General features: G+C 39.4%; 1 protein-coding gene across 1 annotated transcript in view; it reads left to right on the forward strand.

Annotated features, from left to right (window-relative positions):
• Positions 1-17,860, forward strand: part of LOC120032675 (VPS10 domain-containing receptor SorCS3-like) — a 228,475-nt gene that overhangs the window by 159,052 nt on the left and 51,563 nt on the right. Inside the window, exons 6-7 of the mRNA XM_038978873.1 lie at positions 16,454-16,518; positions 17,170-17,288. Of these exons, the coding sequence (XP_038834801.1) occupies positions 16,454-16,518; positions 17,170-17,288 (184 nt within the window). The remainder of the gene's footprint in view (positions 1-16,453; positions 16,519-17,169; positions 17,289-17,860) is intronic.

A 17,860-nucleotide genomic window follows, 5' to 3' on the forward strand; every position in this document is an offset into this window, starting at 1 on the left:
ATTGGGTGAGGACTTGACTGCAGCAGACAAGGCAGCAAAGGCAAAAGTGTGGCCTCTTGTACAACAGGCCCAAAATCAAGGAAAGGGTGGATACTACAGGGGAATCAGAGCCTTTCTTGCCGATGGAAAAGAAATACAACCAGGGTGATTTGTTCTGTCGGTAGGTTTACAAGGTAGCTCCTTCCCCACTGCAAACTGAGCGTTCTAGTTTTGAATTATGGTGTTACTGTTTACAAGTTAAGACTTCTGTTAATACATATATGAAGCAACATTTTATAGAGACGGTAGAGCTGAGATTGCATAGGATTTTTCTTTCTATTCTATAGATACGGACTTGAAGTTTATGTCAATCAATGCGAGGGGGATACGAAACCTGTTGAAGAGAAAAGCTTTTTTTTTGTTGTAAGGACTGCAATGCAGATCTTGTATTCGGTCAAGAAACACATTCATGCAAAGAGGACTATAATTATTGGAAAAATCAGTGTCATCTAATCATTCAGCTGGTTTAGCACACAATTTCAAAGGGACATTTTTGTTTACTCAAATGGACTCCAATGGACATTGACTAGTAACGGTCATCAACCACATGGACAGATTATTTGTGTTGTGTAATGTATATGGATACTGTTCTAGTCCTCCAAATAACTTACTTCTAGAGGAAATTGAAGAAATTCTTAAAAGTCTTCTGAGAAAATATCTATCCAGTCAGATTATAGTTGGTGGAGATTTTAATATGGTTTATTCTAATGAGACTGATAGATTGCCCCATAGGCCTAACAATGGTGTGAACAAGTTGGTGAATTTCTGCCAAAGCCTGGAATTAATTGACATGTGGAGAGTTAAAAACCCTGGAGAGAAACAATACACATGGAGCAATAGAGATCGTTCTCTACAATCAAGAATTGACTTGTGGGTGATAACCTCTAGTCTTGAACCCAACACTGTAGAGGTCAAAATATTGCCTGCAGTCCTGCAGTCCTGACATAAAGTCATATGGTTGACTGTAAGAATGTGCAGTAATGATGGTAAGAAATACTCTGGTGGTTATTGGAAATTAAATAACTCATTGTTATTAAATTATGATTTAAAAAATGTGATTAAGAATCTAATTTCTGTTTACTGGAGTTTAGCTACATCTAATGCAGAATATGGGAAATATTGGGAACTGCTGAAATTTAAAATCCGCTCAGCCTGTATTACTTATGGAAAAAGGCTTGCTTTAAGAAGGAGATGTGAGGTAGCTGAACTCTCTAAGACAATTGCGGATATCACAGAGATTGAGCATCTTGATCTTAATGAGCTAAATTGAATGATTTACAGAATCAACTAGATACATTGTATGAGGAAAAGGCTAGAGGAACTTTCATAAGATCCAGAAAACAATGGCTTGAAAAAGGCGAAAAGAACAGCAGATACTTTTTTAGTTTGGAAAAGATGAGAGGGGAACTCAACACACTTTGGAAACTTAAGATTAATGGGGTTACCACTGAGGAGTAGAGAGTTGTAATCAGACTTTACCAACAAGTTTTATGAGAATCTTTACTCCTTAGATAACAATTTGAGTGACTCTAAGGATCTCCTTGATTCTACAGAGAATGTTAATTCGGTTAGTGAAGAATTCAATCAGTATTGTTGTCATGATTGATCCATTATGGACATCCAGTACGGGGTTGCTCAATAAAAAAATAACAAATCTCCAGGTTGTGATGGATTAACCTCTGAATTTCACAAAACCTTCTCTGAAGAAATAGCACCATTTTTACTTGAAACCTTTAAGGAGGCTATAAAGAAGGGAGAACTACCTGCCTCTCTGAAGCAAGGGGTTATTACTCTTATACCTAAACCACACAAGGATCTCTTAAATATTGATAATTGGTGTCCAATCACACTCCTAAATAACGACTACAAAATTATAGCCTTAATCTTTGCAAAAAGGTTAAAGTCTTGCTTGAATGATCTGATTGATGAATGTCAATCAGGGGTTATGAAAGGGTGCCATATATCTAATAATCTGAGGTTGGTGTTAGACTTGGTTGAGTATTGTGATCTATTGGATGACTTCCCTTGTCATGGCTGTTAACTTCTCTGGGATATGTGGGACGCTAACGTCCCACTTGGCCAAAAGCCAGTAAAAATGCAGCGCGCCAAATTCAAATAAATTACTATAAAAATCAATCTTTCATGAAATCACACATGAAAGACACCAAACTAAAGCTGTTGTGAATCCAGCCAACATGTCTGATTTCAAAAAGGATTTACGGCGAAAGCACACCAAACGATTATGTTAGGTCAGTACATAGCCACAGAAAAACACGGCCATTTTCCCAGCCAAAGATAGGAGTCACAAAAAGCAGAAATAGAGATGAAATGATTCACTAACCTTTGATGATCTTCATCAGATGACACTCATAGGACATCATGTTACCCAATACATGTATGTTTTGTTTGATAATGTGCATATTTATATCCACAAATCTAAGTTTACATTGGCGCCATGTTCAGAAATACCTCCAAAATATCCTGAGAAATTGCAGAGAGCCACATCAAATAACATAAATACTCATCATAAACTTTGATGAAAGATACATGTTTTACATAGAATTAAAGATACACTTGTTTTTAATGCAACCGCTGTGTCATATTTCAAAAAAACTTTACGTAAAAAGCAAACCATGCAATAATCTGAGACGGCGCTCAGATATAAACAACATTTCTCCGCCATGTTGGAGTCAACAGAAATACGAAATTACATCATAAATATTCCCTTACCTTTGATGATCTTCATAAGAATGCTAGTTCCACAATAAATTATTGTTTTGTTCGATAATGTCCATTAATTATGTCCAAGTAGCTACTTTTGCTAGCACGTTTAGTACACATGTCCAAACGCTTGCGCAGGTCCAGGCGAATGTCGGACAAAAACTTCAAAAAGTTATATTACAGGTCGAATAAACTTGTCAAACTAAGTAGAGAATCAATCTTCAGGATGTTGTTATCATAAATATCCAATAACGTTCCAACCGGAGAATTCCTTTGTGTCTACAGAAGTAATGGAACGCAAGGCGATATCATGTGGAATGCACGTGACCAGGAACTGGCACTCTGCCAGACCACTGACTCAAACACCTCCCATCCGGCCCCACATCACAGTAGAGGCTTCATTCAACGTTCTACAGACTGTTGACATCTCGTGGAAGGCGTAGGAAGTGCAAACATATCCATATCTTACTGGGAATTGAATAGGCGATGAGTTGAAAATCCACCAGCCTCAGAATTCTCACTTCCTGTTTGGATTTTTTCTCAGGTTTTTGCCTGCCATATGAGTAATGTTATACTAAAAGACATCATTCAAACAGTTTTAGAAACTTCAGAGTGTTTTATATCCAATAGTAATAATAATATGCATATATTAGCATGTGGGACAGAGTAGGAGGCAGGTCACTCTGGGCACGCTATTCATCCAAAGTGAAAATGCTGCCCCCTATCCTAGAGAAGTTAACAGAAGAGGACCAAGGTGCAGCGTGGTGAGCGTACATTTTCTTTATTAACTCAAAATGACGCCAAACAAAACAATAAACACTACAAAACCAAACCATGAAGCTCAAAGGCTATGTGCCCTAAACAAATTCAACTTCCCACAAAGACAGGTGGGAAAAAAGGCTACCTAAGTATGGTCCCCAATCAGAGACAACGATAGACAGCTGTCCCTGATTGAGAACCATACCCGGCCAAAACATAGAAATAGAAAATCATAGAAACACAAAACATAGAATGCCCACCCCAACTCACACCCTGACCAAACCAAAATAGAGACATAAAAAGGATCTCTAAGGTCAGGGCGTGACATCCCTGTTTTCCTATTTTTGGATTTTCAGAAAGCATTTGATACAGTAAGTCACAATATTATATTTGATTGTCTTAAGCATTTGAAATTCGTGTCGAAATGGTTGTTTTTTGTTGATGCTATTAGAACTCTGTATAATGGTGGCAATAGCTGTATCAAACTCTGTCATGGAACATCCTCAAGGTTGAACATTTACAAAGGAATATAACAAGGTTGTCCAATTTCACCTTTTTTATTTTTGTTAGTATCTCAAATTTTATGCTCATTAGTTCATAAAAGTCAATTTGAAGGCATCAAGAGATCAAGATATCCCAACTGGCGAATGACACCTCACTTTTTTTGAAAAATGTGTCACAAACTAGATTAGCATTGTATATTGTGAAGCAGTTCTCCAAAATCTCAGGTTTGGCATTAAATCTTTCCCAATGTGAGTTGTTTGTTTTGAAAGGAGCTGTCAATCGAGCAGATTGTAACATCTCTGAAAAAGATACTGTAACCCACCTCGGTGTAAAGATCACCAAAAATCTTAAGGCTGTGAATGATCTTAATTTGAACCCTGTAACTGAATCTGTCCCCAAAAAATTATCGTCATGGTTAGGGAGGGATTTAACCTTTCTCACCCAGGGGTTCCGCTAGCGGAACACCCACAACATTCCGCTGAAAAGGCAGCGCGCAAAATTCAAAAATATTTTCATATTTTCACTTTCACACATTAACATGTCCAATACAGCAAATGAAAGATAAACATCTTGTGATTCCAGCCAACGTGTCCGATTTTTTAAATATTTTACAGCGAAAACACAACATATATTTATGTTAGCTCACCACCAAATCCAAAAAAGCACAGACATTTTTTCACAGCAAAGATAGCTTTCACAAAACCCACAAATAGAGATAAAATGAATCACTAACCTTTGAACATCTTCATCAGATGAGTCATATAACATCATGTTACACAATACATTTATGTTTTGTTCGATAATGTGCATATATATGTATAAAAACAAATCTCAGTTTACATTGGCGCGTTACGTGCAGTAATGTTTTGATTCCAAAACATCCAGTGATTTTGCAGAAATACTCATAATAAACATTGATAAAAGATGCAAGTGTTATTCACAAAATTAAAGATAAACTTATCCTCTATGCAACCGCTGTGTCAGATTTCAAAATAAACTTTACGGAAAAAGAATAATCTGAGAACGGCGCTCAGAGCACAATCCAGCCAAAGAAATAGTCGCCATTTTGGCGTCAACAGAAGCTACAAAAACACTATAAATATGCACTTACCTTCGAATAACTTCATCAGAAGGCACTCCCAGGATTCCCAGTTCGACAATAAATGACTGAAAAGTTCCATAAAGCCCATCATTTAGCCACTTGTTGTTAGGATGTTCAGCCCACGAATCCATTTTCATGACGCACGAGCAATCCCTCCAGACAAAAACTCAAAAAGTTCCGTTACAGGTCGTAGAAACAAGTCAAATGATGTATGCAATCCATATTTAGGATGTGTTTAACTTCTTCTGGCTGCAAGCCCAACGTCGGTACACTTATGACAACAGCCAGCTCAAGTGCAGGGCGCGAAATTCAAAATATATATTTTTTTAATATTTAACTTTCACACATTAACAAGTCCAATACAGCATATGAAAGGTACACATCTTGTGAATCCAGCCAACATGTCCGATTTTTAAAATGTTTTACAGCGAAAACACCACGTATATTTATGTTAGCTCACCACCAAATACAAAAAAGGACAGACATTTTTCACAGCACAGGTAGCATGCACAAAGCCAACCTAACTAACCAAGAACCAACCTAACTAACCAACAAACAACTTCATCAGATGACAGTCTTATAACATGTTATTCAATAAATCTATGTTTTGTTCAAAAAATTTGCATATTTCAGGTATAAATCATAGTTTACATTGCAGCTACAATCAGAAATTGCACCGAAAGCAGACAGAATAATTACAGACACCAACGCCAAATAACTAAATACTCATCATAAAACATTTCTGAAAAATACATAGTGTACAGCAAATGAAAGACAGGCATCTTGTGATTCCAGACAATATTTCCGATTTCTTAAGTGTTTTACAGCGAAAACACAATATAGCGTTATATTAGCTTACCACAATAGCCAAAAACACAAGCAATTTCCCAGTAGCAAAAGTTAGCGATCGTAACAAACAAGCAAAAGATATATAATTTTTGACTAACCTTGATTTTCTTCATCAGATGACAGTCCTATAACATCAGGTTATACATACACTTATGTTTTGTTCGAAAATGTGCATATTTAGAGCTGAAATCAATGGTTATACATTCTGCTAACGTAGCTACTATTTCCCACAACGTTCGGATATTTTTCGGACACTTTTTATGACACACATATTCTGACCAAATAGCTATTCATAAACATAACTAAAAAATACATGTTGTATAGGAAATGATAGATCCACTAGTTCTTAATGCAATCGCCGTGTTAGAATTCTAAAAAATAACTTCATTACGACATCCAGCTTCGGTATAGCTAGAGTACCCAAAAGGTGGGCGCCCACGACTAGTTCACATGCACGACAGATATATGAAATAGCATCATAAAATGTGTCTTACTTTTGCTGATCTTTCATCAGAATGTTGGACAAGGTGTCCTTTGTCCAGAACAGTCGTTGTTTGGATTTAGAACGTCCACTTTCCCTCTTGATTTAGCAAGCGCACTAGCCAAGTGGCGCGAATCTCTCCATCGTAAACAAAGTCAGAGAACGGAACACGGCAAAACTCCCGAAAAAAATTCAATAATCTGATTAAACTATATTGAAAAAACATACTTTACGATGATATGGTCACATGTATCAAATAAAATCAAAGCCGGAGATAGTAGTCGCCTAAAACGGCAGCTAAACAGAAGGCAATCCCACTGTCCACCTCGCGCTCCCCAGAGTACCGGAAATGAGGGACACGTCATACAAAGAGCTTGTATTCCACTTCAGACCAAGATAAACACTAAATTTCTTCTCTCACAGCCTCTTGACATCCAGGGGAAGGTCTATGAAGTGCACGTATACTCTTACGTATCATGCCCATTTATAGGCAGGAAGAAGAACAGAGCCTCGATTTCAGACTTTCCACTTCCTGGTCAGGAAGTTTGTGCCAAATGAGTTCTGTTTGACTCACAGATATAATTCAAACGGTTTTAGAAACTAGAGAGTGTTTTCTATCCAATAGTAATAATAATATGCATATTGTACGAGCAAGAATTGAGTACGAGGCCGTTTGAAATGGGCACCTTTTATCTGGCTACTCAATACTCCCCCTGCAGCCCAAACAGGTTAACATTAATCATCAATAAGGATCCAACCGGAGAATTTCATTGTCTGAAGAAAGAGCATTGGAACGAGAGCATTCTCTCTCGCTCGTGCGCAAAATGAGACTGAGAATTTCTGAAGACCACTCAGTAAAATAGCTCCTATGAGCCCCTCCTTTATAGTAGAATCATATGACCAACATCTAAAGACGGTCACATCTAGTGGAAGCCCTAGGAAGTGTTTGCTTATCCATAACTATATGGGCTATCATTTGGCACTGTTTTGAAAATCGAGTTCTCACTTCCTGTTTGGAAGTCTTCTCAGGTTTTTGTCTGCCAAAAGAGTTCTGTTATACTTACAGACATAATTCGAACAGTTTTAGAAACTTCAGAGTGTTTTCTATACAATAGTAATAATAATATGCATGTATTACCTTCTGGGGCAGAGTAGGAGGAACTTCCGTTTGGGTACGCAATTCGTTCAAAGTGGAAATGCTGCCCCCTGTCCATAACTGGTTTTAACCAGTTCCTCTTCAAGGAAGGGTGCTTTTATCCAAAGCTGAGGGGCTATCTCGTGCATCCTATCTTTTTTCATCTATTGACATTCCCAAATCCACTTGCTGTACCTTAGATAGGCTTTTGTACAACTTCATATGGAAAAACAAGCCACATAAGATAAAAAGAGATGTTATCACCAACAGGGTTTGTGATGGCGGTCTAAATGTCTTAGACTTCACTCTCTTCAATCAGCAATCAAAGGTCAACTGGATTAAAAGGTACATAAAAAATCTTCATAGTTTCTGTAATATTATACCTCAATTTGTTTTCAGAAGTTCGGAGGGCTTCATTTTTTACTACAATGTCCATATATTGTGGGTAAACTTCCTGTGAAACTGGCGGCTTTTCACAAGCAGGCTTTAATGTACTCGGCTTTGTTGTATAAACAAAACTTTTCACCTCATAAATGTTTTATATGGAACAATTTTTCGATATTACATAGAAACAAGATGTTATTTAACCATAAATGGTTCTCGAAAATCATTGTCCTTGTCAGCCAATTAGTTAATATTAGTGGGAATCTATTTACACGGAGAGAATTTATGGAAAGATACAACTTTGAGGTTTCAAGCAAGGAATATGACACTGTTATTGAAGCTATACCTAGTGGGATAAAAACTTCACTTCAGAATAGTGCATATTTTGGAATATCTCCGATTGTAAGCGATATCCAGGTGAATGGCATTGGTCTACTAGATACGAAATTCAACAATCGTTTATTAAGGGATATTTTCTACAGGAAGTCTATTCCCTCTGTGATATTTTGCTGGGCTTCATCGTTTGATGTAAACTGGCGCCATGCTTGGCTCACTCCACACAAATTTATGGTGACCAATGAAGTAAAGGAGATCTCATTTAAGAATAGCCAAAGATTCTATCCGTGTAATAGCTTGATTTCTAAATATATACCTGATGTTACCAGTGAACGTAGTTTTTGTGAACTAGAAACTGAATCTATTGAACACTTATTCTGTCATTGTTTATATAGTGAAGTGTTCTGGACTGATATAAAACTATATCTTGGCCTCAAATTGCATTCAACCATTGACATTTCTAAGTTTTACATATTATTGTATTACACTGATTCCACAATTGAACGTGAGTATGTCATAAATCGCTTTATTTTATTAGGAAAAAAAATCGTACACAAATCAAAATTTATGAAGAAAAATATCATTTTCTTAGTTTTTTTTTCTGATTTGGAAAACTATTTAGTCTTTAAAACATATACAAAAACAAAATGTCCCAAAAATGTATTCGCTATATGTCTGTATTTGATTTGATATAAAGTGGATTCTTTTTTTCCAGTTTTTTTCCTTCTCATTTCTTTGTGGAATCCTTCTGGCTGTTATGTTTATGTTTTGCAAGTTACTGGTACTAAAAAATAATAAAATAAAAAATGTATAAATAAAAAACTTTGTAACACTACAACTTATAGCACATTTTTCCAAAAACCAGCCTGAAACTCTTTCTAAAGACTGTTGACATCTAGTGGAAGCCCTAGGAGCTGCAATCTGGGAGGACTTCACCTCATAATAAACATGAAAGCCATTGGAAACAGTAGAAGGCTTAAATCTATTTTTTTTGGATGGTTGGTCCTCTGGGTTTCTCCTGCCATATCAGTTCTGTTATACTCACCAACATCATTTTAACCTACCCAAGAGAGGATACACTAGACGAGGTACGATCACGAATATCCTACCAACGGGACATCAAAAACTGTAATATCCTATGTTTCACGGAATCGTGGCTGAATGACGACATGGATATTCAGCTAGCGGGATACACACTGCACCGGTAAGATAGAACGGCACACTCCGGTAAGACGGGGGGGGGGGGTCTGTGCATATTTGTAAACAACAACTGGTGCACGAAATCTAAGGACGTCTCTAGATTTTGCTCGCCTGAAGTAGAGTATATTGTGATAAATTGCAGGCCACACTACTTGCTTAGAGAGTTTTCAGCTATACTTTTCGTGGCTGTTTATTTACCACCACAGACAGATGCTGGCACTAAGACCGCACTCAGTCAGCTGTATAAGGAAATAAGCAAACAGGAAACCACTCACCCAGAGTGGTCAGAGACTACAAACAGGAAACCACTCGCTCCTAGTGGTCAGAGACTATAATGCAGGGAAACTTAAATCAGTTCTATCAAATTTACATCAACATGTTAAATGTGCAACCAGCGGGAAAATAATTCTAGATCACCTGTACACCACACACAGAGACGCATACAAAGCTCTCCCTCGCCCTCCATTTGGTAAATCCGACCACAATTCTATCCTCCTGATTCCTGCTTACAAGCAAAAATTAAAGCAGAACGCACCAGTGACTCGGTCTTTAAAAAAGTGGTCAGATGAAGCAGATGCTAAACTACAGGACTGTTTTGCTATCAGAGACTGGAACATGGTCCGTGATTCTTCCGATGGCATTGAGGAGTACACCACATCAGTCACTGGCTTTATCAATAAGTGCATCAAGGACGTCGTCCCCACAGTGACTGTATGTACATACCCCAACCAGAAGCCATGGATTACAGGCAACATTCGCACTGAGCTAATGAGTAGAGCTGCCGCTTTCAAGGTGCGGGACTCTAACCCGGAAACTTACGAGAAATCCTGCTATGCCCTGCGACAAACCATCAAACAGGTAAAGCGTCAATACAGGGCTAAAATTAAATCATACTACACCGGCTCCGACGCTCGTCTTATGTGGCAGGGCTTGCAAACTATTACAGACTACAAAGGGAAGCACAGCCGCGGGCTGCCCAGTGACACGAGCCTACCAGACGAGCTAAATCACTTATACGCTCGCTTCGAGGCAAGCAACACTGAGGCATGCGTGAGAGCATCAGCTGTTCCAGGTGAGAGGTGAGATCACGCTCTCCATAGCCGAAGTGAGTAAGACCTTTAAACAGATCAACATACACAAGGCTGCGGGGCCAGACGGATTACCAAGACGTGTGCTGACCAACTGGCAGGTGTCTTCACTGACATTTTCAACATGTCCCTGATTAATCTCTCTTGGGTACGTGAGACGTTAGCGTCCCACCTCTTCAACAGCCAGTGAAACTGCTGGGCGCCAAATTCAAATACAGAAATACTCATTATAAAAATTCAGAAAACAAAACATATTTTACATAGGTTTAAAGATTAACTTCTTGTGAATCCAAACACGGTGTCAGATTTAAAAATGCTTTACGGCGAAAGAATATCTTACGATTATTTTAAAACATAGCCCAGCAGACAAATCATTACAAACAGTTATCAGCCAAGTAGAAGAGTTACACAAGTCAGAAATAGAGATAAAATTAATCCCTTACCATTGATGATCTTCATATGGTTGCACTCAGCAGACATTCATTTACTCAATAAATGTTCCTTTTGTTCAATAAAGTCTCTTTATATCCAAAAACCTCAGTTTTGTTCGCGTGTTTTCTTCAGTAATCCACAGGCTCAAACGCAGTCAAAACAGGCAGACAAAGAAATCCAAATTGTATCCGTAAAGTTCATAGAAACATGTAAAATTATGTTTATATTCAATCCTCAGGTTGTTTTTAGCCTAAATAATCGATAATATTTCAACTGGACAATAACGTCGTCAATATAAAAGGTAAACAAGAAAGGCACTCTCTCGGTCGTGCGCATGAAAAAGCTCTGTGACACTTTAGGGTCCACTCATTCAGACTGCTCTTACTTCCTCATTTTTCAGAATACAAGCCTGAAACAATTTCTAAAGACTGTTGACATCTAGTGGAAGGCATATGAACTGCAATTTGAGTCATAAGTCAATGGATACTGTAATGGCATTGAATAGAAAACTAAAAAATACATTTAAAAAACGACTTCCCGAATGGATTTTTCTCAGGTTTTTGCCTGCCAAATCGGTTCTGTTATACTCACAGACACTATTTTAACAGTTTAGGAAACTTTAGAGTGTTTTCTATCCAAATCTACCAGTTATACGCATATCATATATTCTGGGCCCGAGAAGCAGGAAGTTTAGTTTGGGCATGCTTTTCATCCAAAATTCCGAATGCTGCCCCCTACCCTAGAGAAGTTAAGTCTGTAATACCAACATGTTTAAAGCAGACCACCATAGTCCCTGTGGCCAAGAACACAAAGGCAACCTGAATAAATGACTACAGACCTGTAGCCCTCACGTCTGTAGCCATGACGTGCTTTGAAAGGTTGGTAATGGCTCACATCAACACCATTATCCCAGAAACCCTAGACCCACCCTAATTTGCATACCGCTCAAACAGATCCACAGATGATGCAATCTCTATTGCACTCCACACTGCCCTTTCCCACCTGGACAAAAGGAACACTTACGTGAGAATGCTATTCATTGACCACAGCTCAGCGTTCAACACCATAGTACCCTCAAAGCTCATCACTAAGTTAAGGATCCTGGGACTTAAAAACCTCCCTCTGCAACTGGATCCTGGACTTCCTGACGGGCCGCCCCCAGGTGGTGAGTGTAGGTAGCAACACATCTGCCACGCTGATCCTCAACACTGGAGCTCCCCAGGGGTGCGTGCTCAGTCCCCTCCTGTACTCCCTGTTCACCCACGACTGCATGGCCAGGCACGACTCCAACACCATCATTAAGTTTTCAGACGACACAACAGTGGTAGGCCTGATCACCGACAACGACGAAACAGCCTATAGGGAGGAGGTCAGAGACCTGACCGGGTGGTACCAGAATAACAACCTATCCCTCAACGTAACCAAGACTAAGGAGATTATTGTGGACTACAGGAAAAGAAGGACCGAGCACGCCCCCATTCTCATCGACGGGGCTGTAGTGTAGCAGGTTGAGAGCTTCAAGTTCCTTGGTGTCCACATCAACAACAACTAGAATGGTCCAAACACACCAAGACAGTCGTGAAGAGGGCACGACAAAGCCTATTCCCCCTCAGGAAACTAAAAAAATGTATCATGGGTCCTGAGATCCTCAAAAGGTTCTACAGGTGCAACATCGAGATTATCCTGACTGGTTGCATCACTGCCTGGTACGGCAACTGCTCGGCCTCTGACCCAGTACATCACTGGGGCTAAGCTGCCTGCCATCCAGGACCTCTACACAAGGCGGTGTCAGAGGAAGGCCCTAAAAATTGTCAAAGACCCCAGCCACCCCAGTCATAGACTGTTCCCTCTACTACCGCATTGCAAGCGGTACCGGAGTGCCAAGTCTAGGACAAAAATGCTTCTCAACAGTTTTTACCCCCAAGCCATGAGACTCCTGAACAGGTAATCAAATGGCTACCCGGACTAATTGCATTGTGTGCCCCCCCCCCCAACCCCCCTTTTTACGCTGCTGCTACTCTCTGTTTATCATATATGCATAGTCACTTTAATTATACATTCATGTACATTCTACCTCAATCAGCCTGACTAACCGGTGTCTGTATGTAACCTCGCTACTTTTATAGCCTCGCTACTGTATATAGCCTGTCTTTTTACTGTTGTTTCATTTCTTTACCTACCTATTGTTCACCTAATACCGTTTTGGCACTATTGGTTAGAGCCTGTAAGCATTTCGCTGTTGTATTCAGCGCACGTGACAAATAAACTTTGATTTGATTTGAATAACTAGTGTTGCTGCTGGGAAATTCTATGTACGATTCTGCTCATTTCCACTGTTGATATGATTGGACTGTGATAAATCTACATCCACACTGTCTCCATTTTACATTCTGCCTCTCACATGTCACATTCTGGTTCATCTTAACAGTCCTTACTTTTTCATTGGGTGTTATCCATACATACTGTACATTCATAAAATAGGAAGATACTGTATAATTTGTCACCTCTCATCTAATTACATCGGTCCACCCCCATTCTGAGGAAGTACACACTCATCACAAATGTAGCTCTGAATTTATTCTGCCTCATTGCTTTCCTTCCTAGAGATGTAGGAGATGCTCTCTGTGTGTGTGTGTGTGTGTGTGTGTGTGTGTGTGTGTGTGTGTGTGTGTGTGTGTGTGTGTGTGTGTGTGTGTGTGTGTGTGTGTGTGTGTGTGTGTGTGTGTGCGTGCATATGTGTGTGAGTCGAGCTGCCGCCAGCTATGTCCACAGCAACTTGCATAAATCCAGGGTCTACTTTTCATTACATATCCTAAATAATTTGTGTGATCCATCCTTGATCCAACCCCTTCAAGGACTTTAAACTCTGACCCTCATGATTAGTACCCCATGCATCTCAAGCCATGATTACAGACAATAAGTTTATCAGCCTCACTCTACCAAGAATGACATACATCACACTATAGGAACACCATATCTGGTAGGCTCTAGGTAGGCTAGTGGTTAGAGCGTTGGGCTAATAACCGAAATGTTGCTAGATCGCATCCCCGAACCAAAAAGGTACAAATCTGTCAATCTGATCAAGGCAGTTAACCCACTGTTCCTAGGCTGTCATTGTAACTAATACTTTGTTCTTTAACTGACTTGCCTATTTAAATATACAGTTGAAGTCAGAAGTTTACATGCACCTTAGCCAAATACATTTAAACTCGGTTTTTCACAATTCCTGACATTTCATCCTAGTAAAAATGCCCTGTCTTAGGACAGTTTGGGTCACCACTTTATTTTAAGACCTTGAAATGTCAGCATAATACTAGAGATAATCATTTATTCAAGCTTTTATTTCTTCCATCACATTCCCCTTGGTTCAGACGTTTACATACACTCAATTAGTATTTCGTAGCATTGCCTTTCAATTGTTTAACTTGGGTCAAACGTTTCGGGTAGCCTTCCACAAGCTTCCCACAATAAGTTGGATGAATTCTGGCCCATTCCTCCTGACAGAGCTGGTGTAACTGAGTCAGGTTTGGAGGCCTCCTTGCTTGCACACGCTTTTTCAGTTCTGCCCACAAATTTTCTATAGGATTGAGGTCAGGGCTTTGTGATGGCCACTCCAATACCTTGACTTTGTTGTCCTTAAGCCATTTTTCCACAACTTTGGAAGTATGCTTGGGGTCATTGTCCATTTGGAAGACCCATTTGCGACCAAGCTTTATCTTCCTGACTGATGTCTTGAGATGTTGCTTCAATATATCCACATACTTTTCCTCCCTCATGATGCCATCTATTTTGTGAATTGCACCAGTCCCTCCTGCAGCACAGCACCCCCACAACATGATGCTGCCACCCCTGTGCTTCACAGTTGGGACGGTGTTCTTCAGCTTGCAAGCCTCCCCCTTTTTCTTCCAAACATAACAATGGGCATTATGGCCAAGCAGTTCTTTTTTGTTTCATCAGACCAGAGGACATTTCTCCAAAAAGTACGATCTTTGTCCCCATGTGCAGTTGCAAACCGTAGTCTGGCTTTTTTATTGCGGTTTTGGATAGGTGGCTTCTTCCTTGCTGAGCAGCCTTTCAGGTTATGTCGATATAGGACTAATTTTACTGTGGATATAAATACTTTTGTACCTGTTTCCTCCAGCATCTTCACAAGGTCCTTTGCTGTTGTTCTGGGATTGATTTGCACTTTTCGCACCAAAGTACATTCATCTCTAGGAGACAGAACGCGTCTCCTTCCTGAGCGGTATGACAGCTACATGGTCCCACGGTGTTTATACTTGCGTACTATTGTTTATACAGATGAATGTGGTACCTTCAGGCGTTTGGAAATTGCTCCCAAGGATGAACCAGACTTGTGGACGTCTACAATTCTTTTTCTTAGGTCTTGGCTGATTTCTTTTGATTTTCCCATGATGTCAAGTAAAGAGTCATTGAATTTGAAGGTAGGCCTTGAAATACATCCACAGGTACAGCTCCAATTGACTCAAATAATGTCAATTAGCCTATCAGAAGCTTCTAAAGTCATGACATAATTTTCTGGAATTTTCCAAGCTGTTTAAAGGCACAGTCAACTTAGTGTATGTAAACTTCTGACCCACTGTAATTGTGATACAGTGAATTATAATTGAAATAATCTGTCTGTAAACAATTGTTGGAAAAATTACTTGTGTAATGCGCAAAGTAGATGTCCTAACCGACTTGCCAAAACTATAGTTTGTTAACAAGAAATTTGTGGAGTGGTTGAAAAACGAGTTTTACTGACTCCAACCTAAGTGTATGTAAACTTCTGATTTCAACTGTATATATATATATATTTTTTAATCTGTCCAAGTTTGTCCACTATACCCATTAAAATGATATAATACAGTGATATACAGTACAGCGATTCTAACTTTAATTATGTGGCACAGCCTTGCCGGTGTACAGCGCCACACAAAATAAATGCCATATGTAGGTTGTTGCGTGTATACACTTTTGTGACAGATACAGCTTTTTGGTAGAATAACAAACCCACAGTGTCTGGTTGTTGCTGTGGGGGTTGCTAAGGGTAATGTGACATTTTGTGACACATCTCTGGAGAGAACGTCCTCACATGGAAAGGCATTGCTATTTTATTGCCATCATTGTTGAGACAACGCTGAAATGAGACGTCTATATCTGGAGTGGAATACCTCTGTTGAGACTCATCTGCCTCTGTTTATTGTCTTCTTCCCTCCTTATCTTCCCTCATCCTCTCCTCTTCTTCCCTCCTTCTCTTCCCTCCTCTTCTCCTCTTCCTCCCTCCTCCGTGCCGCTTCTACCCTTCTCGTCTCCTCTTCTTCTCTCTGTCTCCCCTACTCCTCTTCCCTTCTTCTCATTGCTTTGCCCCTCCTTCCCCCTCCTCCTCTTCATCCTTCCTTCTCTCCTCGACTTCTTTAATCCAGGTCTGTTACGGGTCTAGACAAGGAGTCAGATCTGGTTCACATGGAGGCACACACCCCCAATGGACGTGAGTAGCACTACACACACACACAGACACACAAACACACCTCTCTTTTTCTCTCTGTCACACACACTACAAAGAAATGCCCCCACATTTGCAGTCCAATTATCAGCCCTCTAAAGATAGAAGAGAGTGAGAGTCTGTCAAGGAATAAATTCCAACCTGGGTTCAGAGCATCGTGTCCCAGGAGAGTGACAGTGGATTACCCCACTGATAAATGCAGTGCATGATAGTTGATTAATATGGCCTTTCCCTCTCATCCTTCTCCCTCTGGAACTGTCAGCTCCATAACTCGCCACTGCAATGCCACCCAAGTTCATCCATAGGTGAAATTGTGAGATTGTTTATTCTAGCTACAGTATCTGCTGCTGCTGTTGTTAGAGCCCCAGAATCAGAGACAGTTTAGTTTTCTGTACACAGAGAATGATCATAGTTGATCATGTTGAATTGTGACAAATGTACAACTTGACATATTGGATGTATGATCCAATCACCACTATAGAATGGAAATCACAACATACTGGTCAAATTCCAATTATATATATAAACAGTCAGTACACCGTCACAAGTTGAATGTTATCTCCTCTATTGCATGTCAATCACAAACCATACAAAATGTCCCTGTTATCCAGTAATCTCGATCTCCTCATCTTGCAGGTATACAGTATGTAACATGCCGGGCTCTAACGTGTTCAGAGACCAACAGAAACTACCCATTCCCTGGATACATCGACATCAGCTCACTGGTGGTCCAAGATGACTATATGTTTATTCAGGTAAGGCTCTGTCTGAAGAAAATATATTGTAAAGTATTGTATGTGGACCATGATGCATTGCATAGGATATGCATTGTTAGCCTTCAATATTATGGGCATTTGTTACGTGTTACGCACAACTTGGTTTGGCTAGGACTGGGAGGGGATTTGCATATTTTACAGCACCACATGCAAGGTTTGAGAAAATGGTATGATAAATATTTTATATTTATGATTAATTGTTATGTTGACACATTGTATGAACGGCAGTATTTTCTTGATTAGGATAGATGTGGGAACCATTGATAGACGCAAAGTTTTTTAACTGTTAATTTTGCAATCAGACCCATTGACTTTTTCCAAATTTTGTTACGTTACAGCCTTATTCTAAAATGTGTTTAATAATTTTTTCCCTCATCAATCTACACACAATAACCCATAATCACAAAGCGAAAAAAGGTTAAAAAAAAAATTGTTGCAAATGTATAAAAAAACTAAAACAGATTTACTTAAATACATAAGTATTCAGACCCTTTGCCAGGAGACTCCAAATTATTTTTTATTTATTTTTTATTTTACCGTTATTTTACCAG

Source organism: Salvelinus namaycush, chromosome 39 (assembly GCF_016432855.1).
Source record: "Salvelinus namaycush isolate Seneca chromosome 39, SaNama_1.0, whole genome shotgun sequence".
Lineage (NCBI taxonomy): Eukaryota > Metazoa > Chordata > Actinopteri > Salmoniformes > Salmonidae > Salvelinus > Salvelinus namaycush.